The sequence below is a fragment of the Staurois parvus genome, unplaced genomic scaffold (genome assembly GCF_062004578.1).
Source record: "Staurois parvus isolate SC_StPar_1 unplaced genomic scaffold, SC_StPar_1.0 ptg000017l, whole genome shotgun sequence".
NCBI lineage: Eukaryota > Metazoa > Chordata > Amphibia > Anura > Ranidae > Staurois > Staurois parvus.
Window position 1 is genome coordinate 1,325,700 of NW_028317813.1, and position 25,935 is coordinate 1,351,634.

At 40.2% G+C, this 25,935-nt stretch overlaps 1 protein-coding gene across 1 annotated transcript in view; it reads left to right on the plus strand.

Moving 5' to 3' along the window:
- The window catches only part of GTF2F2 (general transcription factor IIF subunit 2), a 331,921-nt gene that overhangs the window by 273,165 nt on the left and 32,821 nt on the right, over positions 1 to 25,935 (plus strand). Inside the window, exon 8 of the mRNA XM_089678738.1 lies at positions 11,517 to 11,660. Coding sequence (XP_089534864.1) covers positions 11,517 to 11,660 — 144 coding nt within the window. The remainder of the gene's footprint in view (positions 1 to 11,516; positions 11,661 to 25,935) is intronic.

Sequence of the window (25,935 nt, forward strand, 5' to 3'; positions counted from 1 at the left end):
CATCCAAAATGCTGAGAAAATAGGCTACATGGTTGTCAATGTCATAGTCCACATCAGTGCTTGCAGTTCCAGTGTGCTCCAGCCGCAGGTAAAAAGCAGAACACGCTGCATCTCCTCTGCATAGAACTGCACTGGAACGCGGCAAAACGCATCAAAAACATACCGAAACATACATGTCCCCATCTAAATTGAAGAAAAAAAGAGGGGAGAAAAATGACCTGGAATGCATCAAAAACGCACTAGATTATGCCAATTTTGGCTTAGGCCTGATTCACACAGTTGCATTGTGATATGTTTGTTACTAAACCATACTGCAACACACGTTATGCACACCACAAAGCATGGTAACACTCTACCATGTGTTCTGATGTACTCTGTTTTTAAAAATATTGCATGCACTTTTCTTGGTACATTTGGAAGCTCATTCAGATACCTTAATGAGCAGCATAACAGGTGTGTGTCGGTGCATAGCAGAAATGTAAGCAGTAGACAGTAAAGTCCTAAAAGCTAACTTTGATTACATTAGTAAATTAAGAAAATTATCAATTTAAAAAAAAAAAAAGTCTCACTACCGAATTTGCCATTTACTCCAAATGCGCTAGTTACTTATTACCTATGTAGCTGCTCTCTTACCAACACGCCCAGAAATGTTGATTTTTCTGTAGAATTACTGTACAGATATCTCTGCTATTTCGGGGGAGCATTGCTGAGCAGGCAGGGTTCCCATAAGTACTGTCAGCACAGATTTCCCACATTCCTTTAGTTTAAGGAGTACCACATGATGACAGGGTCTCTATAATTATACTAGGATTTATAGTATGTGCTAGTAATAGTTTTGAGGTTTGTTTCTCCTTCTGTGATACATATTTAGAACTGTTTGGATGGCATATTTTCTCTTTAGATCAATAGGAATACAATTAAGCTGTACAAGTTAGTCTAAATGTTTTACTTTGATTAATAGAGTTGTCTCTCTAAATTGTCTGGCTGCTGTAGTATTAGTTCTAAAAGCTGCGCTGGCATGGACATTGGTGGGAGATTAACTTTACTCAACCTGACAATTGTCTAATAACTTTTAGTAGCCTGACTTGCAGTACTATTTAAGCAGAATGTTATTTGTAAGCTTGCACTGCAAATTAGATGTGAAGCACCTTCTGTGACTGCTTGCAACAAATTGATGTATACTTTGAATCTGATTAACACAAAGTAACGTTGCATGGAGCATTTTAGAGTGCTCACAAATGTATTCATCATTCAACAAGATCACTGTATGAAGCACTGGTACAATTATATGCCCGATACCAATATTCTGTCATCTTTCTTCGTAAAAGCATTTTTCTGAGAAACTATTATTTACTTACATCATCACATTGTGATTTAAAGTGTTTCTTCTAGTAGGCATTTTGCTGCAGTTATATTTTCATACTTGAAGTCTTGCTCATCTGATGTTCCCTTTGCTTCTGGCTACGAGGCAGTGGTTGCCAGTTTCTACAATTATCGGCTGTATTTGTTTTATCCGGGCCATCTGCTCTGTAATTTAATAATAACAGTGCCGCTGAGCAATGCAAATATCCTGTAGATTAGTATGAAAGGTAAATTTACAATAAACAGCGTGGTCTGCTGCGCTTACATCTTAAATGATGCATTGGTTAATATGTTTCACTTCATTTTTTTCAAACAGGCATATCATATAAACATAAACATTGCTTCCATGCAGCAGCATATCACGGATAAATGTCTATTTCAATTTTGGATGGGGTATGACGGGGTTCAGTGTCCACCAGATGTTTACATCTTTGCATTATGTGGGGTACTTAAATCCTCTCACCCTTCTAGTATCCAGGTCAATAATTTGTGGCAGCATGGAAAAGCATTAGAACCCCTGCAAGGTTTTTTTGGCATTTGTGTGCTCCCTAGGGAGGTTTAATCTTACTACTTGTCTACTTTCACAAGGATAGGAACTAGAATAAGGAAGAGTAACAACATAACCTACACTAGTTAGAGACAGAACACAGCATCTAAAGTGTTCTCTTGCAAATCATGTTTACTGTTAGGGCTCAGTCTACCGTATTTCTATTATTGGGTGAATGTTGTCCTTGGAGGTTAGCTTAATATGTGAGTAGCCCCCCCCCCAGTCTTAACTGATACTAATTTAATGTTTAATATTTAGACTTCTAGTGGAAATATCCATTGGCCATGAAGAATACAGTGCCTTGAAAAAGTATTCATACCCCTTGAAATTTTCCACATTTTGTCATGTTACAATCAAAAACATAAATGTATTTTATTGGGATTTTATGTAATGGACAAACACAAAGTGGCACATAATTGTGAAGTGGAAGGAAAATGATAAACGGTTTTCAAATTTTTTTGCAAATAAATATCTGAAATGTGTGGCGTTCCTTTGTATTCAGTCCCCCTGAGTCAATACTTTGTAGAACCACCTTTCACTGCAATTACAGCTGCAAGTCTTTTTGGGATGTCTCTACCAACTTTGCTCTCTAGAGAGTGAAATTTTTGTCCATTCTTCTTTGCAAAATACCTCAAGCTCTGTCAGATTGGATGGAGAGCATCTCTGAACAGCAATTTTCAAGTCTTGCTACAGATTCTCAATTGGATTCAGGTCTGGACTTTGACTGGGCCATTCTAACACATGAATATGCTTTGATCTAAATCATTTCATTGTAGCTCTGGCTGTATGTTTAGCTGTGTTGTCCTGCTGGAAGGTGAACCTCTGCCCCAGTCTCAAGTCTCTTGCAAACTCTACCAGGTTTTCTTGTAAGATTGCCCTGTATTTGGCTCCATCCATCTTCCCATCAACTCTGATCAGCTTCCCTGTCCCGGCTGAAGAAAAGCATCCCCACAATATGATGCTGCCACCACCATGTTTCACAGTGGGGATGGTGTGTTCAGGGTGTTGTGCAGTGTTATTTTTCTGCCACACGTAGCGTTTTGCTTTTAAGCCAAAAAGTTCAATTTTGGTCTCATCTGACCAGAGCACCTTCTTCCACATTTGCTGTGTCCCCCACATGGCTTCCTGCAAACTTCAAATGGGACTTGTTATGGGCCTCTTAGCTGCTTTTCTGATTAATGCTTTCCTTGCCCTGCCTGTCAGTTTAGATGGACGGCCATTTCTTAATAGGTTTGCAGTTGTGCCATACTCTTTCCATTTTCAGATGATGGATTGAACAGTGCAGAGAGTTTTTATTCTCCTGTAGGATTATGCATAACCCCTGACCTCTGTCTGGAGTGTGCTGATTGGCCCTGTGCTGATCACATGCACTCTCCCAAGAAATAAAAAAAAAACTGTGCATGTGTAGCTTGCCCCAGAGCCTCTGTTCTATCAGGAGATATTTAGTAGACACTGGAAGAAGGGGAGGATCAGAGAAGTCAGAATCAAACATCATTTTTACACAGAGGATTCACCCCTTCAGTTCCACAGTGAGTATACCAAGCATGCTTTACTGCATATCCAGACTGATTTTACTGTTGTGGGTTTAGAGACACTTTTAAACTTCAACTTTATTCCTGACCTGTCTGGTGTGTTCCTTGGCCTTCATTATGCTGTTTGTTCACTATTGTTCTCTAACAAACCTGAGGGCTTCACAGAACAGCTTTATTTATTCTGGGATTAAATTACACACAGGTGGACTCTATTTACTAATTAAGTGACTTCTGAAGGCAATTGGTTCCACTAGATTTTAGTTAGGGGTATCAGAGTAAGGGGCTGAATACAAGTGCACTCCACACTTTTTTCACATATTTGTCAACAATTGTAAAAATCATTTATCATTTTCCTTCCACTTGACAATTATGTACCACTTTGTGTTGGTCTATCACATAAAATCCCAATAAAATAAATTTATGATTTTGGTTGTAACATGACAAAATGTTAAAAATTTTAAGGGGTATGAATATTTTTTCAAGGCACTTTTCATAACAGTAGGTGGTGATGGCAAGATGGCAGGCACCTAAGTCCATTTGGGTGGACTTAGCTTAAAAATAAATCTAATATGAGTTCAAGGCTCTGTGGATGGTAAATGGTTGGTACCACTAGAAGAAACTATTATTTTGGATGTATATCAGCTAGATGTACAGTTAGGAACAGACGTATTTTGAACACCCTGCGATTTTGCAAGTTCTCCCACTTAGAAATCATGGAGGGGTCTGAAATTCACATTGTAGGTGCATTCCCACTCTGAAAGACAGAATTTAAAAAAAAATTCAGGAAATCACATTGTATGATTTTTAAAGAATTTATTTGTCTTGCACTGCTGAACATAAGTATTTGAACACCTAAGAAACAGCAAGAATTCTGGCTCTCAAAGACCTGTTACTGTGCCTTTAAAAAGTCCACCTCTACTCCACTCATTAATCTAACTTAGCACCTGTCTGAGCTCTTTAAAGACACCTGTCCACCCCACAGTCAGACGCCAACTACTACCATGGGCAAGACTAAAGAGCTGTCAAAAGACACCAGAGACAAAATTGTGGACCTCCACAAGGCTGGAAAGGCCTACGGGGCAATTGCCAAGCAGCTTGGTGAAAATAGGTCAACTATTGGAGCAATTGTTAGAAAATGGAAGAGGCTAAAGACGACTGTCAGTCTCCCTCGGACTGGGGCTCCATGCAAGATCTCACCTCGTGGGGTATCACTGATGGTAAGAAAGGTGAGGAATAAGACCAGAACTACAAGGGAGGAGCTGGTCAATGACATGAAGAGAGCTGGAACCACAGTTTGAAAGGTCACTCTTGGTAGAACACTACGCTGTCATGGGTTCAAATCATGCATTGCACGGAAGGTTCCCCTGCTCAAGTCATCACATGTCCAGGCCCGTTTGAAGTTTGCCAATGACCATCTGGATGATCCAGAGGAGGCATTGGAGAAAGTCATGTGGTCAGATGAGACCAAAGTAGAACTTTTTAGTCTAAACTTCACTCGTGTTTGGAGGAAAAAGGATGCGTTGCATCCCAAGAACACCATCCCTACTGTGAAGCATGGGGGTGGTAACATCATGCTGTGGGGGTGCTTTTCTGCGAAGAGGACAGGACGACTGCTCTGTATTAAGGAGAGGATGAATGGGGCCATTTATTGTGAGATTTTGAGCAACAACCTGCTTCCCTCAGTCAGAGCATTGAAGATGGGTCGTGGCTGGGTCTTCCAACATGACAACGACCTGAAGCACACAGCCGGGATAACCAAGGAGTGGCTCCATAAGAAGCATATCAAGGTTCTGGAGTGGCCTAGCCAGTCTGCAGACCTAAATCCAATAGAACATCTTTGGAGGGAGCTGAAACTCCGTTTTGCTCAGCGACAGCCCTGAAACCTGACAGATCTAGAGGAGATCTGTGTGGAGGAGTGGGCCAAAATCCCTGTTGCAGTGTGTGCAAACCTGGTCAAGAACTACAGGAAACGTTTGATCTCTGTAATTGCAAACAAAGGCTTCTGTACCAAATATTAACACTGATTTTCTCAGGTGTTCAAATACTTATGTTTAGCAGTGCAACACAAATAAATTCTTTAAAAATCATACAATGTGATTTCCTGAATTTTTTTTTTAATTCTGTCTTTCAGAGTGGGAATGCACCTACAATGTGAATTTCAGACCCCTCCATGGTTTCTAAGTGGGAGAACTTGCAAAATCGCAGGATGTTCAAATACTTCTGTTCCTCACTGTATATACAGTCTTTTATAGCAATCCTTCTTGCATTAAAGCGGAGCTCCACCCAAAAGAGGAAGTTTCACCTTAAGTCTTTGTCCCCCACTCCCCATTAATGATTGGCACCTTTGGGGAGCGAGGGGGGAGTGGGTACCCGAATTTGACAGGTACTTGCTCCTACTTTCGCTGCGATCTCTTAAGGGGATCAGAAGCGCAAGTTGTCCTCCCCCCTCCCTCCCCGTAGTCTTCTTGGGCACATGACAGGACCCAGAAGACTACGGGCTATTCACAAAGCGCATCGCTTCTCCCGCATGCGCAGTGGGCACCCTGCTGTGAAGTTGCAAGCTGTCGCAGCTGGGTGCCCACACTGAAGATGCCGGCACCAGGGAGAGAAGACGGCTGGTGAAACCAGCGGTGGTGAGGACACCGCTGGACTGAGAAGTAGGTAAGTGGTTGTATTTTAAAAGTCAGCAGCTACAGTTTTTGTAGCTGCTGACTTTTCGTTTTTTTTTTTTTTGTTTTTTTTTTTTTACAGTTGGATCTCTGCTTTATTGAGCAATTTCACAAATACCCATCTCTTTTAGGAACCTACAATTTGTAAATGCCCTCTGTGCCTAGTGTTCTGTCAGTACAGTGTCAGCAATAAGCTGGATCCTTCTGTAAGGCTGTTCAATGCCGAGCATTCTCTTGCCTGGTTTTCAAACTAATTATATGAATACACGTGGGAAAAATTGTATTCATTTTAATAGACAATGTCCTTATCCCACATTGTCTGAGCCACATCTCTTGAGTTACATAGCTTTCAGCAAATTCAATTCAAACCTAACTTTATGAGCCAAAATGTCAAAACAGTAATCATGTTTAATTACAGATATTTTCACAGTATAACAAACATTCGATTTAATAAAGAGTTTAGAGGAATTTATGAGAAAGCAATAAATATCAGAGGACAAATGGCAATACATTAAAATGACAGTTTTGGCTGCACTTACTCTCCCCGTAATTTGTTATATTTAAAAATGCATTTTAAGTATTTTAAGCTATGTTATGGGTTAACACACCACAGTTCATTAATCGTAGAAGACGGTGTTAAAAAGTGTACATTTTTAAAGCAGAGGTGTCATTGAGGTTTTAATAAATTCTGAATTATTGGACCAAGCAACTGCTGCTTGTCATTATTTTAGATCTACATGGACAGTTTGTACTCCCACTCGCCACTGCAGCTATGACACAGACATTGGAGTAGCTGGGTGAGTGGAGACTAGTTGGGATTCAGAGACACTAGTTTCCCATCTGATCCACTCCCCTTGTGGTAGACAGCTTGCTATTGTCTATAGAACCCACCCACTGTCTTTGGCTAATCACAAGAAGAGCACACTCCTGATTGGGATCTAGGTCCTCAGCTTTTCCCATTAGACTCCACACCACTTTTACAGCGTCCTTGACAACCAGTTACAGGTGGGGAGGGGGTGGTAGCTGAAAACATGCTGTTCTGCTGCACAAAATACAGAGACAAACACTCTGCCCATCTCTGTACGCCAAGTCTAAGTTGGTCTTAAAGCGGTATTAAACCCGAAATCAAAAATGTAATATATTGCAGCTTACCAATCATTAGATGTGTCAGCTCTATTTGTTTTCCCTCTGTGTTTTTACCTGGTGATCTTGCCAGTAACACACCTCCTGTATTAGAGTGCCCCCTCTCTGGATAAAGGAGCACAGGAGCACCTTTGAACAGCAGTCTTGTTAATGTGGGAAGCGTAGTGTTAGATGTACTCATCGATTTAGATACACTAACAAACTGAAGCCAAACTCCAGCTCACGCTTTCAGTGAGGAACAGAAGTATTTGAACACCCTGCGATTTTGCAAGTTCTGCCACTTAGAAATCATGGAGGGGTCTGAAATTCACATTGTAGGTGCATTCCCACTCCGAGAGACAGAATTTAAAAAAAAATTCAGGAAATCACATTGTATGATTTTTAAAGAATTAATTTGTCTTGCACTGCTGAACATAAGTATTTGAACACCTGAGAAAATCAGTGTTAATATTTGGTACAGAAGCCTTTGTTTGCAATTACAGAGGTCAAACGTTTCCTGTAGTTCTTGACCAGGTTTGCACACACTGCAACAGGGATTTTGGCCCACTCCTCCTCACAGATCTCCTCTAGATCTGTCAAATTTTGGGCCTGTCGCTGAGCAACACGGAGTTTCAGCTCCCTCCAAAGATGTTCTATTGGATTTAGGTCTGGAGACTGGCTAGGCCACTCCAGAACCTTGATATATGTCTTACGGAGCCACTCCTTGGCTATCCTGGCTGTGTGCTTCGGGTCGTTGTTATGTTGGAAGACCCAGCCAAGGTCCATCTTCATTGCTCTGACTGAGTGAAGGAGATTGTTGCTCAAAATCTCACAATACATGGCCCCATTCATCCTCTCCTTAATACAGTGCAGTCGTCCTGTCCCCTTCGCAGAAAAGCACCCCCAAAGCATGATGTTACCACCCCCATGCTTCACAGTAGGGATGGTGTTCTTGGGATGCAACTCATCCTTCTTTTTCCTCCAAACACGACGAGTGAAGGTTAGACCAAAAAGTTCTACTATGGTCTCATCTGACCACATGACTTTCTCCCATGCCTCCTCTGGATCATCCAGATGGTCATTGGCAAATTTCAGACGGGCCTGGACATGTGATGACTTGAGCAGGGGAACCTTCCGTGCAATGCATGATTTGAACCCATGACGGCGTAGTGTTCTACCGACAGTGACCTTTGAAAATGTGGTCCCAGCTCTCTTCATGTCATTGACCAGCTCCTCCCTTGTAGTTCTGGGCTGATTCCTCACCTTTCTTATCATCAGTGATACCCCACGAGGTGAGATCTTGCATGGAGCCCCAGTCCGAGGGAGACTGACAGTCGTCTTTAGCCTCTTCCATTTTCTAACAATTGCTCCAACAGTTGATCTATTTTCACCAAGCTGCTTGGCAATTGCCCCGTAGCCCTTGTGGAGGTCCACAATTTTGTCTCTGGTGTCTTTTGACAGCTCTTGCCCATGGTAGTAGTTGGTGTCTGATTGACTGTGGGGTGGACAGGTGTCTTTAAAGAGCTCAGACAGGTGCTACTAAGTTAGATTACTGAGTGGAGTAGAGGTGGACTTTTTAAATGCACAGTAACAGGTCTTTGAACAACTAAGAAACAGCAAGAATTCTGGCTCTCAAATACTTATGTTCAGCAGTGCAAGACAAATAAATTCTTTAAAAATCATACAATGTGGTTTCCTGAATTTTTTTTTAAATTCTGTCTCTCAGAGTGGGAATGCACCTACAATGTGAATTTCAGACCCATCCATGATTTCTAAGTGGGAGAACTTGCAAAATCGCAGGGTGTTCAAATACTTCTGTTCCTCACTGTATAAGCAGTAAACACAATTGTTTTTTTTTTCTTTTGTGGTAAAGGTTTTACATAAATAAAAGCTGATCATTGTAAGCATCCTTGTCAGTGGTAAATAGTGTGTTTTATTCCTCTAACTGCTGCATCTGCAAGAGAGCTTGTTGTTTTGAAAACCAACAGGCTTACTGGCTGGATCACCAGGTAAAAATATGGGAAAGAAATCCTACAAAAGAAAACAAATGAAGCCACCATTGGTAAGCTGCAAGATAATGTTTGCATTGAGGTTTAATATCACTTTAATTAGATCCAGTTTTATTATCTACAAATTGAAGTTAATTCTTTTTGAATTTGGTGCAACAATAGTGGCACTTTGTAAGAACTACCTGAATCTGATGCATATGTCAGTAAAGCTGCAGAATTTAAACCATTTTAACGGAAGCATACTAACAGAAAAGTGTCAGTAAAGTTTTATGAAAATCCGCTCTAGTAATGGTTTTACCATGTTGAATAGATATGTAAATCACAAGACTGGCTGTGCAGAGCTACAACACATTTGGCAAGTAAAACAGTAAACAAATGCTTATATAAAGTGCACATATGGCTTTTTAATTTCTGCTTTAAAGACTGATCACCATTAAAGTTTCTTGTCACTTATATTAAAATGGCATTAATTGGACACCCTTGTTGGACTCAGAGTCAGTTGACTTGGATGGAAATGTTTGTGTTTTTTTTGTTTTTGATTTTTGTGTTTTGAGAATGTTAGTTTCTTGATTGGTGTGCTGATGCTTAGTCTTTGATTTTACTGTTGTGGGTTTAGTAACACTTTAGTCTGTATATGCAGTAAAGCATGCTTGTTATACTCACTGTGGAACCTAAGGGGTTAATCCTCTGCATTGTATAAAAAGTCTGTTTGGTCCTGTTTTCTCTGCCCCTCCTCTTCTTCCACTGTCCACCTGATAAGACAGACTGAACCCATAGTCACATGCACTTGCTCAGTTAGTTGTGTATTGCTTATTTTTTTCTTGGGAGAGTGCATGTGATCAGCACAGGGCCAATCAGCACTGTCCAGACAGAGGGTCAGGGGTTTTGCATTCTCCTAGAGCAGAAATAAAACTCCTACAAGCTTTAACCAGTGTTCTGCTGAAGTGAAAGACTGCTCTAACTGCTGATGAGAAAAGATATATAGCAGTTTATATTTACTAAAATAATTGCATTTCCATGTTGTGTGTACTGTGGAGACCAGATATAGTGAATGCAGGGTCCTGGTTTTAGTAAGTCTTTAAAGTGGTTCTAAAGACAGAACATTTTTTACCTTAATGCATTCCTTGTATTATGGGAAAAATGTTCCAGTGGAATTATCGTCCCCCTGTGCCTTAGAAAACAACTCAGTTTGGTAAAACATTGAAAGAGCGTTCATTGCTTATTTTTCTTGCTTTCTCGCCTTTTCTGTTTTTCTTTTCTGCCTTGTAGCCACTTCATCCTTTCATTTTTTCATTGGCTATCCTATATACTTCACTTGCTGGTCATGTTATCCTAAAATAGGGGTGTCTAACCCGCAACCTCAGAGAGTTTAGGATGCTGCCCGGGCCCATCTGGAGGGATGCTGTGCAAGCAAGCACAGCAGCTACGCCACCGACACAGATATGCTTGGCTTATGCACGGCTGTATGGACTCCAGAAATGCCATGCAGACATAGCAGCCGCGGCAGCCTACATTGACCAGGCAGGCAAATGCACGTCCGGAGGGATGCCATGTTTGCAATAGCATCGGCAGAGGGGAATACAGGTGCGCTAGGTAAGTAAAGGCTGCATGGTTGGATCTAGGGGAGTGCCCCTGCCCACAACCCCCCCCCCCCCCAACCTCCCCACACAACACGTACATAGGCTTCATTCTCACTGGTAGTTAGGGCTGGTGCAAATTGTAGCCACAGTTCCTCCTGCACCTCTCAGCTGGTAGGTGCGGCTGCTAGCCCCGTTCATTATAATAGCCGTTTTCCAGCAGCTGCACCTATTCGCTGTTCTCTACACAGCCAACAATTACCTGCGGTGATCACTGCTAGGCACATCAGCTATCCTTATTGTTAGTATATTTTTATGTGCGGCCCAAGACTATTTCTCTTCTTATAATGTGTCCTAGGAAGGTCAAAAAGTTGGACTTCCCTGTCATTCCCTGTCATTCCCTTCCCTAGACATAAAGTTCTGTTTAATCAGAATTCTGTTCTCTAACGGTCTTCCTTATAAGTTACCTTAACTTGAATACTTATGAAATGTGATATTGTCATAACGTGACTTTTTTCATGCTCTGTTGCCTGCCATGTATCTTACACTGGTCTGACAACTATATTTCTGATATTATGCATTTATTTATAATTACCGTATGTAATGTGTATGGCAATATTTGTATATGTCTGTCTATTTTCTATTAACTTGTATTGAACTCTTGTCTGTAAAATTTATATATCTTCCTGTATATACAGATTGATTATGAGAAGAAGAAAAAAGATGATGGCAAACGTGCCCGTGCGGACAAGCAGCAGGTTCTCGATATGCTGTTCTCTGCTTTTGAGAAGCATCAGTATTACAACCTTAAAGATCTAGTGGATATTACAAAACAGCCTGTGGTGAGTACCTGATAATGTATGAAGTCTAGAGAATACATTAACTGATATCTTGTAGTAAACTTTCCATGGTGGTATGATCACTTTCCTTTGTTGCTTTAGACCTATTTTAACAAAGAATATATACTGTAGTGTGCATTTCTAAAATATATACAAACACACACTACCATGCAAACATGCTTAGGCACTAGACTAGTTCTATTATTTTGCTGAACACAAAATCCTAGATTTCACTGAAACGGGAAAGTATAGTGGGAGGACTTTATTAAGACTGGGGAAGACAGAATTTGGTGCAGCTGTGTAAACCAGCCCACTTCTATCTTCAGCTTGTTCAGTTGAAAATGAAAGATAGGAGCTGATTCTATGCACAGCTGTTCAAGATAATGTCTGCTTCAGTTTTAACCACTACAGTTCCGGAAAGTTTTACTCCCTTCATGACCAGGGTATTTTTTTGCTATTTTGCACTGCAGTATTTTAACTAGCAATTGTGCGGTCATGCAACACTGTACCCAAGTGAAATTTATATTTTTTCACACAAATAATGCTTTCTTGTGGAGGTATTTTATCACCACTGACTTTTTTTATATAAACAAAAAAGACTGACATTTTTGAAAAACAAAAAACAATATTTTCTACTTTCTGTTACAAAACATATCCAATTAAAACATTTTAACATCAAATTGCTTCATAAATTTAGACCAAAATTTATTCTGCTACATGTGTTATCCCAATAAGTGTATATTAATTATATTGTGTCTACAAACTATGGTATATATTTGAAAATTGTTAAGTCCTGGTGTACTGACGGCCTCTCATTTCTTAAAGCCCTAAAATGCCAAGACCGTAAAAATACACCGCAAATGACCCCTTTTTGGAAAGTAGACAGTCTGAGGTATTTAGTAAAAGGCATTGTTTTTTTAAACTCAAATTTTTTTTTTACTCCGCATCATAGCTGCAGTGGTGGGGGGCCGGGGGGTGGAGCTTAACTGAACCGAGTAATTTTTTTTTTTTTACTCCACATCATAGCTGCAGTGGCAGGGGGTGGAGCTTAACTGCATTGAGTATATACTGTCAACAGTGCAGTACAATGTCATCCTATGGCTGCTGTGGTGATGATCAGGTATACTGACTGATGACAGTATGTGAAAAAAAAATGGTATATATAAAGATAGTTGCTTGCTAAATTCTTAATACATCATGTACACATGTCTGTGCAAAATTATCAACTTGAAATAAAATAAAAGTCCACCAGAGTGTATAACCCAACACCACACTATGATGTAAGTCTTTCACTGGATGCAGGATCAATCCAAGCTCCCAGACTCTATACCACTTGTGTTCATAAAAAAGTGCACACTCACCAGAGGATTTTGAGCCCTTTTCACAGGTAGGTCAAACAGCGTATGATCTCCCAAAGGTGCTTTTGGTCAAGGAGTAAGTTTCAGATCCTTCTTCTAATGATCAGCTTATTATAGCACACTCACATTGTGAAGTGCCTATAGTGCTGGCACCTGTGTATACAGACTATGTTAAATGTTAATCACCGCCCGTCTGGTTTCAGTTCGTACATGTAGGGTTCTATGTTTGAAAAGCTGGTCTGCTGAGCTGCTCTGTAGAAAAAACAATATATATGTATTGGTTTTTCCTTTTATGGAGAATGCCTGTTTGGTAAAGATTTGGATAAATATGTCTAAAACATGTCTGGCAGGAAGAGTTCCCTTTATCCACTTTAAAGGAAGGGCAAGGATCTGGCTTAAAGGGGCTCTTCTGACCCGGTAGGCAGTGCCTCATCATCCAGGCAGTCCTTTCGGCACCCACAGGCAATTGGGTTCAGGAGGAAAACACAGAGCCAGGGGCAGGAGAAGCCCTAGTCCACTCAGTCATCTAAATCAGAGTCCAAGTTCTCTTCACTGTGAAGGGACACCCCCACTTGTGCAGATAGGGGGCAGGCTGTTTTAACCGTAAATCAGCAAAAGAAAGCTTCCTTGTTTTAGGCTGTTTTTGGACTGGCCACAGCTCCTCGGTATTCACAAAAGTCTTATCCCCAATACTGGGCTTGTTGAGGACTCGGAGTATCTATCCCGGGGTATCTGGACAACCTGTTGCTCAGGGATCGGTCGGTGATGCCTTTAGGGCAGAACATGACTCTTGTGATTTGTACACTGGAATGGCTCGGCTGGGTGTTCAATCTAGAGAAATCAGCTTTGATGCCAGTCTAGAATATCTGGGTCTAATCATGGACACTGTTCAGGTGAGAGTGTTTTTGTTGCTAGAAAATTAGCCTTTCTCTGAGAAATCTAGGTTCAATCCACCTTTGCATGAGGCTGCTGGGGAAGATGGTTACCACATTCGAGTCTGTTCCCCACACACAGTTTCATTCCAGACCGTTACAAAGTCATGTCAGCATGGAACAGGAGAGATCAGTGTCTGGATTGCTGTGTGTCCTTCGCTCCCATTGTGTGGCAGGCATTGAACTGGTGAATAGTTCCTCAAAACCTGGAGAGGGGAAAGTTGTTACTTCCAGTAGTTTGAAGGGTTGTGACTGCCAATTCCAGTCTGTCAGGATGGGGAGCCATTCTAGGATCTTCTTGAGTACAGGGGGCATGGTCTACACAGGAAGTAATTTTGGCCATGCACTATTTAGAGCTTCGGGCTGTTCGGTTTCCACTGGATCACTGGACGGTCCAGTTGCAGGGAATTGAAGTCAGAGTGCAGGCGGACAATGCCATGGTGGTGGCATATATCAATCAGCAAGGCGGCACCAGGAGTCTGGCTGCCCAAGAGGAGGTGGATCATATTCTGACTTGACATTTTACAGATGTGGATCTCCTTGTGCTATATTCAATGCAAAGCTAGATAGGTTTGAATACAGGAGAAGGGATCCACATGGAATAGGGGTGGACACCCTAGTACCACCTTAGGACCATTTTTCTCTGATTTATGCCTTCCCACCAGTTCAGCTGCTTCCACGTCTGTTACACGTTATCCAGGAGGAATTAATGCCTGTAATCTTGCTGGCTCCAGCCTGGCCCAGAAGAACATGCTACACTGACATAGTGAATCTGGCAGTGGATAGTTCTTGGGCACTTCTGGCCTATCCATACCTTCTGTCTCAGGGACCAATATTGCACCATGCTTCACAAACGCTGGGTTTGATAGCCTGGTTATTAAGTGCTGAAGGATCAAAGGGTCTCGGTTGCAGTCATCTCTACTTTACTAAAGGCCAGGGAACATTCGTCCAGAAGGATTTATTATCGGCCTTGGAAGTCCTGTGTGTCCTGGTGTGAAACCAGGAAATTTCATCCCCAAAAATATATGATTGGGCATGTTTTGGCTTTCTTCCAAGTGGGGATGGAAATTAAGTTGGCTTTAAGTACCATTTAAAGTCCAGATATTGGCTCTGGCAGTTTTTTCTTCCAGATATCAATCACTTTTCATTAATTGATTCATACATTTGTTCGAGGTGTAACCTATACGTTTCCACTTTTTAAGTCTCCCACGTCTCCTTGGGAATCCCGATTATCTCCCCAGAGCAGAACAGTAGCACTATGGTAAGACAGCACTGCTCTGGTCAAAGTATGTAAAAAAAAATTGAAAATAATGAATGACAAAGCTGCATAGCTCTGTGACCGTATATGAAAAAAAATTGTAAAAAAAAAAAGTTATTTAATTTTTCCATTTTTCAAAAAATTGTGACAAAAAACTACAACTTCAAAAAAGCTCACCGTGTCTCTTACTAAATATCTTGGACTGTCCACTTTCCAAAATGGGGTCCTTTGGGGGTATTCATCCACTTAGACTAAACATACACGGATTTGGGTTAGTGTGTACTACTGAAATGTAGCAGAATACATTTTGGCCTAAATGTATGAAGAGAAATTAGTTTATGTTCCCAGATACACAGCGCACCACCGATCTCTGTGTGCCCCCAGGGGCAGGCATGCACAGTTAGAGTGGGAGGACATCATATGACGTCCTCCCAAAAAGAGAGAGCCACTGCCCACCCATCATTTCCTTATATGGCAGGCGGTTAAAGAATGGGAAATGGCTAGAAGTGCTCAGTTTTTATTGCAGTCAGTATCCAAGTTCCAAAAACAATGGGACTTGACAGGAATTATAACCCTTCATTAGGCCTCTTGCAAACTGTACTGATGTTTGAGCATCAGCATTTCTGGACGTAATTTCAGACGTTTGTTTTGTGTGTATTTGAGTGCATGCACATTTACATGTGCAATACACCCCTATGCGAAATCCAATAGCCTTTATGCTCATATGCACATATTTATGCAAAACACTGATCAGGAACGCAGATTTTTCTATATTATTTTTTTTTACTCAAGTACTCAAGAATACACAGTGCTTGTTTTTACGCCTGTTTGTACAGGCACATTGTAAATAATCTGCATTTTAGATCAGTAAAAAAAAACTCTTTCGAGCTTCAGTGTGCAAGAGCATATGAAAGAATAAAATAAACCGGGACTCACACGGCAGCGGACTAAATTGAAAAATTAATCAAAAAAGAGGAAAAGAAGGGGTACAAAAATATAAACCATACATGGATAATGGTGACCCCAATATCTAAGGCCGACTCACATAGATACACATATGTGGTGTCCTCGGGACCTAAGTGATACTATTGGACAAAAACCAAGGGTAAAGAACCCATGGTTTAAGAGGTCCAAATGAGGACAAACTGCGGCTTCTAAATAGAAAATTACAAAACATTTATTGCAGTACAAAATACGGATATAAACCAAAATTTTGCAAAACAAGCTAAAGTAGAAATACCTCACCGTTACCAAAAGAGACAGTGAAGAGAAGAATGACATGACCATCCAAGGTGACGCAAAGCAACACAATGTGATTACATTAAAGGGGGGAGGGGGTAATTCTTTTTGATATCTGCTGTACAACTGTTGAGTAAATGAGTGATAGGTGAAGTGAACAGTGATCTTCAACAAAATGAATTAAATAAATGTTAATTCCACCCCAAAGATCTCAATGTTTAGGTATGCCCTTTAAATTATACAGTCAGCTGGGTATGTCTGTCTACATCCCTGTGTGCCAAATATGGTGAGTTCTATTCAGGAACCCAAAATACAAAGACTTTTATCTCTGCTCATATTATACAAAAGATAAAGACAGCAGCAACAATGTGATAATACAAGTGACTATAAGTTAATTACTCTTCCTTCTCTAGAACACTTTCTGTTTGTGGTTGTGTGTGGGGTACATTGATTAAACTGTGACTTAATTTCCAAGCCACTCAGTTATGCACCTGAAGGGCTGTGTGACAACATCCTATTTTTAAGTGGCACGTTTTTATTTTAAATGTCAGGTACAATGCAGAGGCAGTGCATGGAGAGTACAGATGCCTGCTGTTGTGTTTTTTTTTGTTTGTTTTTTAACTCTGAATCACAGATTTCCTGTGAATATTCAAATTAGAGTTTTCTGTTCTAAGGCTAGAAATGAATCCATTTGTTGCCTTTTTTATGCTAGTATATTATTATTTTATCTGTTTTCATTAGCATTTAACCACTTGCCTACAGGGCACTTATACCCTCTTCCTGTCCAGACCAATTTTCAGCTTTCAGCGCTGTCGTACTTTGAATGACAATTGCGCGGTCATGCAACACTGTACCCATATGATATTTTTATACTTTTTTTGAGACAGAGCTTTCTTTTGGTGGTATTTAATCACCTCTGGGTTTTTTATTTTTTTGTTAAACAAACCAAAAACAATTGAAAATTTTGAAGAAAAAAGTTTTTTCTTAGTTTTTGCTATAAAATTTTGTAAATAAGTGATTTTTCTCCTTCACTCATGTGCGCTAATGAGGCTGCACTGATGGGCACTGATAGGCTGCACTGATGGGCATTGATAGGTGGCACTGGTAGGTGGCACTGATGGGCATTGACAGGCATCACTGATGGGCATTGACAGGCATCACTGATGGGCACTGAAAGGCAGCACTCATATATGGCACTGATTGGTGTCACTGACTTGTACTTATTGGTGGCACTGATAGGCGGCACTGACTGGCATTGATAGGTGGCACTGACTGGCACTGATAGGTGCCACTGAAAGGCAGCTCAGCTGGGCACTGATATGTGGCATTGATGTGCACTGGTAGGCACTGATATGTGGCATTGATAAGGCACTGATGGGCACTGGCAGGTGGCATTGATGAGCACTGACAGCTGACATTGATGAGCACTGACAGCTGACATTGATGAGCACTGACAGCTGACATTGATGAGCACTGACAGCTGGCATTGATGAGCACTGACAGCTGGCATTGATGAGCACTGACAGCTGGCATTGATGGACACTGACTGGTGGCACTGCTGGTGCTACATTGATCATCAGGGCACACTGATCATCATTTTTTTTTCTTTTTAATTTCTACATTTTCCAAAAAAATTTAACAAAAAATTACAACCTCCAAAGAAACTCACCATGCCTCTTACTAAACACCTTGGACTGTCTGTTTTCCAAAAATGGGTAATTTGGGGGGTATTTGCACTATCCTGGCGTTTTCGGGCCACAAGAGATTAGATTGGCCGGTACATTAGGACTGATCGATTGTCAGATATACAGTGGATATAAAAAGTCTACACACCCCTGTTAAAATGTCAGGTTTCTGTGATGTAAAAAAAATTAGACAAAGATGGATAATTTCAGAATGTTTTCCACCTTTAATGTAACCTATAAATTGTACAACTCAGTTGAGCAACAAACTGAAATCTTTTAAGTGGATGGAAGTAAAAATTAAAAAACAAAAATACTATAGCTGCATAAGTGTGCACACCCTTAAACGAATACTTTGTTGAAGCACCTTTTGATTTGATTCCAGCACTCAGTCTTTTTGGGTATGAGTCTATCAGCATGCAACATCTTAACTTGGCAATATTTGCCCACTCTTACTTGCAAAAACACTCCAAATCTGTCTGATTGTGAGGGCATCTCCTGTGCACAGCCCTCTTCAGATCACCTCACAGATTACCTCACAGATTTTCGATCGGATTCAGGTCTGGGCTCTGGCTGGGCAATTCCAAAACGTTAATCTTCTTCTGGTGAAGCCATTCCTTTGTTGATTTGAATGTATGCTCTGAGTCGTTGTCATGCTGAAAGATGAAGGTCCTCTTCAGGTTCTGCTTTCTAGCAGAAGCCTAAATGTTTTGAGCCCGTATTGACTGGTATTTGGAACTGTTCATAATTCCCTCTACCTTGACTAAGGCCACAGTTCCAGCTGAAGAAAAACAGCCCCAAAGCATGATGCTGCCACCACCACCATGCTTCATTGTGGGTATGGTGTTCTTTTGGTGATGTGCAGTGTTGTCTTTGCGCCAAACATATCTTTTGGAATTATGGCCAGAAAATTCAACCTTGGTTTCATCAGACCATAACACATTTTCCCACATGCTTTTGGTAAACTTCAGATGTGTTTTTGCAAAATGTAGCAGGGCTTGGATGTTTTTCTTCATAAGAAAAGGCTTCTGTCTTGCCACTCTACCCCATAGCCCAGACATATGAAGAATACAGGAGATTGCTGTCACATGTACCACGCAGCCAGTACTTGCCAGATATTCCTGCAGCTCCTTTAATGTTGCTGTAGGCCTCTTGGCAGCCTCCCAGACCAGTTTTCTTCTTGTCTTTTCATCAATTTTGGAGGGACGTCCAGTTCTTGGTAATGTCACTATTGTGCCATATTTTCTCCAGTTGATAGTGGCTGTCTTCACTGTGTTCCATGGTATATCTAATGCCTTGGAAATTCTTTTGTACCCTTCTCCTAACTGATACCTTTTAACAATGAGATCCCTTTGATGCTTTGGAAGCTCTTTGCGGACTGTGGCTTTTGTTATAGGATGTGACTAAGCAAATGTCAGGAAAGGCCTACTAGAACAGCTGAACTTTATTTGGGGTTAATCAAAGGCACTTTAAATGATGGCAGGTGTGTATAGACTCCTATTTAACATGAATTTGAATGTGATTGCTTAATTCTGAACACAGCTACATCCCCAGTTATAAGAGGGTGTGCACACTTATGCAACCACATTATTTTAGTTTTTTATGTTTACTCCCCCCAAAGATTTCCGTTTGTTTTTCTATTGAGTTGTACAGTTATAGGTCACATTAAAGGTGGAAAAAGTTCTGAAAAGATTTATCTTTGTCTCATTTTTTTACATCACAGAAACCTGACATTTTAACGGGCGTGTAGACTTTTTATATCCACTGTATATACTGTATATGAACTCTATAACTTTACTACAGACTAAATAATATACACTCATTTGGGGTATTTTCTCCAAAGAATTGTAGCAGAATACATTTTGACCTAAATTGATGAAAACATTTTATTTATTTGCAAAATTTTATAACAGAAACAGAAAAACACAGGTTTGGTTTTTTTTCAAAATTTCAAGGTTTTCTTGTTTAGCGAAAAATAAAAAAACTCAGTGGTGATTAAATACCACCAAAAAAAAAAGCTCTATTTGTGTGAAAAAAAATGATAAAACATTTTTTATGTGTACACTGTTGCATGACCACATAATTGTCATTCAAAGTGTGACAACACTGAAATCTGAAAATTGGCCTGGACAGGAAGGGGGTAAAAGTGCCCTGTATTGAAGTGGTTAAAATATCATTCTATTTACTTTCTGGACACACCTCGCATTTGGTTTCTTTTTCATTTGAGAAAGAGAAAGGAATCTTATCCCTAAAAATGCTGCTTTTGTGAATGGACTTTCATTAGAGCAATTTACATTACAGCTTAGTAGAGTCTCCAGAAAAGTATGCTAATGTTTTAAGTTGGTATATTAATACCTCCTGAGCCATTAGAATGTGTAATAATCATATGTATTCCAATCTTGTTACATATTTGATAGTACATTAAAATCCAGATACAGATGGTCTCTTTAAATATTTCTTCCTAATTTGATTTACCAGCAATTCTCTTTGATCCTGGCATTTTCCTCTCTCATATATAAACATGTGCTTGGCATACATTACTTACTGCCATTTGATTTGTATTCAGCTTACAGAGCTCCTTGTTTTCTTCTGCTGCAGATGCTCACAAATGCTGGATTTGATGGCTCTAGGGACTTGCCATCAAAATTCCCCAATGTGTTTTCTCTGCCTGTTATGTAATGCAATGTGTCTGATCCCAATAGCAAAGGAATACATTTCACTTTTTATGGATTTTCATTTAAAACTGCCATTGCAGAGACATCCAAACAAGAACCTATACAAGCAATTTTAAATTTAAAGATAACATTTAGCATGTAGGTTGACCTTTTTGAATTTGTTTGCAAATTTACAATATGCTTGCCTTGGAAGTATATCTTTTACTTATGGAGCAAACCTCAAATTAACATGTCTTTTGTTTGTTTGCCTACAAGTTATTGTTTGATTCTTATTTCCTCTTTCTGATTTTGAAATTAGATAGCCCACAGTTTGTAAATTTGTGTTATGAGCCTTGGCATTACATATGGACAGGATACTGTTGCAGGACCTTTTGTTCAGCTTTGAAAAAGTTCCCCTGATGAAATCATCCTAATAAACAGGATAACACAAGTTAGCTGATTGATCTCAGTATGGGTTGCCATGCTCAGTATAAGCTTGGCTTAATTTGACCTGTGCTATCAAGAGTTGCCAAAAGCAGTAAACCTGGTGCCATAATTGGTGGAAATTCTTGAAACAATAAGAAAAAAAAAGTTATCAGTCCAGAAATGGCTGCAAAGTCATGTAGAAGGCTTTGGGACTCCACCAGACCACAGTGAGTACCATGATCTCCAAGTGACAAGTTGTTGGACTTGTCCTCTCGGGAGTAATCAGCCTACCAAAAATTCTCCAGATAGACAACAATTATGTGTAAAGTCGCCAAAGGATTCTACAATATGAAAACCAATCATAATTTTTTCTTTTTTTTAAAGATGTACATTTTTGCAATTTTTTTTCCCGAAACGCAGTTCTGGATTCGCAGTGGTGATGTAGCACTGGCCACACAGATGTTCCCTGGAAAGGCATTTCACCACTCTCTTCCTTGAAAACCTTGTTTGAAAGCTGCAAGATTTTGCTAAAAATCGCATGATTACTAGGAAACTTATTTCCCCAGAGGTGATGTGTCACGTAATGTAAGGGCTAAGGGGCTGTTCATTTGTAATGTGTGAATTAATGAAATCCTGTGAGATTTCTTTAAGTCATTCGTATTTATTTTTATGCCTCCTGCTCACATTACATACACAACGTAGACACGCATGCGCACACACACACAAAAATAAGATTACTGCTCATGCCAAGATTTTATGCATACATCATTAGAGGGTTGGTAAAGGGAACCCAGAAAAATAAGCCATCTGCAATTGGCAATCTTTAAAATGGCAACACTGGAGCAGGAGGGCAAGAGAAGAGGGAAATGGGACACAGCAAATGAAATACAGGACAATGGTGTATGTAAGTTGACAATTTGGACTGTTCGATTTGAATGCTGTTGCCATATTTATAATGGAAAAGGGGGGCCTTTAATTAGGAGCTTGTTGCCCAATGCAATCCAATCGCATAGACAAGTAATTTGCCTTATGTTAAGTTCATACAAATAAAGCCGCATAGGTGTACATTGGAAAAAAAAAAAAAAGGACATGTTGAATTTTTGCGTAACACTAAAATTCATCGCAACACGGAGTGCATCTGATAGTGTAAACGAGCCCTCCGTGTCATTCAGTTAGGTTTTACATACTTAAAACATCAATTCTTGACAAAGCTAGTTTTCTTATTTTTTTATGCAATGGAGAAGGAATTGAAATTTTATTTTTTTCTGTCAGATTTTTAAATGCTATCTGGGTCCCTATAAAGGAGATTTCTGAAACCTGCCAGCTGGATAGTAAGTGAGAGAAAAAAATCTATTTCAAGGGTACATAGGCATCAATAACATATGACAGAGGTGCTAGTATTATTCCCTCACTGTACTAGGATATTAGTTTTTAATATTTGCTTGTGTTCCTGTAGAAGGTATTTCCCCTCACTTCCTATTTTGAAAACAAACAAGAAGAAATCTAACTGGAGATATAGCAATTAATAGTGGACAGATTATACCCTTTCTATCATTAATCCAAAACTGACAGCATAATATGTGAGTGCAATGACAAGTTTAAAGTAAAACTGACCATATATATATGGATTTCCTTTGTTTAGCTTGCAGGCTGAAAAACAGGAATTGAACAGATTTTTCCATCCACACTAATGGCACAGATAGATGAATCCCCCCTGCCAGGGTATTGTATTCTGAACAAAGTTCCACTTGAAGTAGAGGAAGTCTTTTGAATCCCTTGTATACTTCACTGGCCTTGCATACTAGTTTTTTTTCATTCAGCCTCCAGGCTTAACAAAAGAAATCTAAAGCTGGCCATTCGTGGATTAAAATTTTGATCCATGTATTCCCGTTCATGAGAAGTCGATCACCTTTTAATGAACTGGCTTCTCTGTGTATTTTTGCTCGTTCAGCACATGCAGCCAATGTGCTGATCAGTGTATTCGGATGGTGGGGGAGTCCTGCTGTCAGAATATGATGACACAGCGGGGGAGGGGATTTCTTCCATCAGAAGTTGTTAGCAGTATATCTGATCAAAAAATCAGAGGTGTGAGCCTGAGGAGACTTCCGTTTTAGGAGTATGGCCTTGCACGTATAAAAAAAGTAGCAATCCAAGTAAAGTTCTCATGGCTCAAGAAACCGTCAGGAGATGGACTAATCCCAAAAGATAAACATCAATAGTTGACAGCACAGAGATATTGGTAGTGGAATATATACTGCTAACAACTTCTGAATGACAGGGCAAATCCAGAAGACATGTAGGAATGTAGCCAGGTCTTCCGGACAACACCAGCATTTAGAGGGGAGCATTGGAAATATCCTATGCAACCTCTGGAGGGTGAAATAAACTCTATACAGGATTTTGAATTGTATCAGACGATTGTGGGTAGAGACCAATTGTTGCACTGAATATTCCATATTTCTTCCCGGTCTTCCGAATCGAGTTCTGGCACCTCCCAACACCAGGAACACAGCAGCCTGTCAAGGCCTTCGTGAACTGAAGATCGTAGGGCCTCATATATAGAAGAGAGAGGTTTGGTAAGGGAGGTGTTTCTCAATAGGGATTCAAATCCTGTTTCTACAAATCGAAGGAGTTGACCATGAAACTGTTGTTGAAAGGCATGGCGCAATTGGAGGTACCGGAACAGATAGGAATGAGGGAGGGCATACTGAGCATTCAAGGAGTGAAAATTTCTAAGATTAGCTCCATCACAAATCTGCTGTAAATACCTAATTCCCTTGGAAGCCCAAATTGTAGGCCCCGGGAAAAGGAAAAACTCTGGTAGGGAGGGATTCAATCATAGAGGTGTGCGCGGGGACCAGATATGGGTTGACTGGGGGAACTGCAGGCACCAGGCTTTAATGTGCACCCTCATAGACAATGTAATGGAGAAGGGGGCTGAAGCCCCTCTGTATAGCAGGTTTGGCAGCGCTTCATAAGAACCCAAAAAGGCTGCTTCCAGAACCACAGCAGCATTAGTCTCATCTGCCCTTACCAAATTGTGAGCATGAGAGAGTAATGCTGCAATATACAGTGGGGATCGAAAGTTTGGGCACCCCAGCTAAAAATTTGTATTAATGTGCATAAAGAAGCCAAGGAAAGATGGAAAAATCTCCAAAAGGCATCAAATTACAGATTAGACATTCTTATAATGTCAACAAAAGTTAGATTTTATTTCCATCATTTACACTTTCAAAATAACAGAAAACAAAAAAATGGCGTCTGCAAAAGTTTGGGCACCCTGCAGAATTTATAGCATGCACTGCCCCCTTTGCCAAGCTGAGACCTGCCTGTGTCATGGATTGTTCTCAATCATCGTCTGGGAAGACCAGGTGATGTCAATCTCAAAGGTTTTAAATGCCCAGACTCATCTGACCTTACCCCAACAATCAGCACCATGGGTTCTTCTAAGCAGTTGTCTAGAAAACTGAAACTGAAAATAGTTGACGCTAAAAAGCTGGAGAAGGCTATAAGAAGATAGCAAAGCGTTTTCAGATGTCAATATCCTCTGTTCGAAATGTAATTAAGAAATGGCAGTCATCAGGAACAGTGGAAGTTAAAGCAAGATCTGGAAGACCAAGAAAAATATCAGACAGAACAGCTCGCAGGATTGTGAGAAAAACAATTCACAACCCACGTTTGACTGCACGATCCCTCCAGAAAGATCTGGCAGACACTGGAGTTGTGGTACACTATTCCACTATAAAGAGATACTTGTATAAATATGGTCTTCATGGAAGAGTCATCAGAAGAAAACCTCTTCTACGTCCTCACCACAAAAATCATCGTTTGAACTTTGCAAATGAACATATAGACAAGCCTGATGCATTTTGGAAACAAGTTCTGTGGACTGATGAGGTTAAAATTGAACTTTTTGGCCGGAATGAGCAAAGGTACGTTTGGAGAAGAAGGGGCACAGAATTTAATGAAAAGAACCTCTGTCCAACTGTTAAGCATGGGGTTGGATCAATCATGCTTTGGGGTTGTATTGCAGCCAGTGGCACAGGGAACATGTCACGAGTAGAAGGAAAAATGGATTCAATAAAATTTCAGCAAATTTTGGATGGTAACTTGATGCCATCTGTGAAAAAGCTGAAGTTAAAGAGAGGATGGCTTCTACAAATGGATAATGATCCTAAACACACCTCGAAATCCACGGGGGATTACATCAAGAGGCGTAAACTGAAGGTTTTGCCATGGCCTTCACAATCTCCTGACCTCAACATAATTGAAAATCTATGGATAGACCTTAAAAGAGCAGTGCGTGACAGACAGCCCAGAAATCTCAAAGAACTGGAAGACTTTTGTAAGGAAGAATGGGCAAAGACACCTCAAACAAGAATTGAAAGACTCTTGGCTGGCTACAAAAAGCGTTTACAAGCTGTGATACTTGCCAAAGGGGGCAGTACAAGATAATAACTCTGCAGGGTGCCCAAACTTTTGCAGATGCCATTTTTTTGTTTTCTGTTATTTTGAAAGTGTAAATGATGGAAATAAAATCTAACTTTTGTTGACATATTATAAGAATGTCTAATTTGTAATTTGATGCCATTTGGAGATTTTTCCATCTTTCCTTGGCTTCTTTATGCACATTAATACAAATTTTTAGCTAGGGTGCCCAAACTTTCAATCCCCACTGTAGTAGGCATATAAATCTGGACAAGCCATCCCCCTTGGGTCCTGGGTCTCT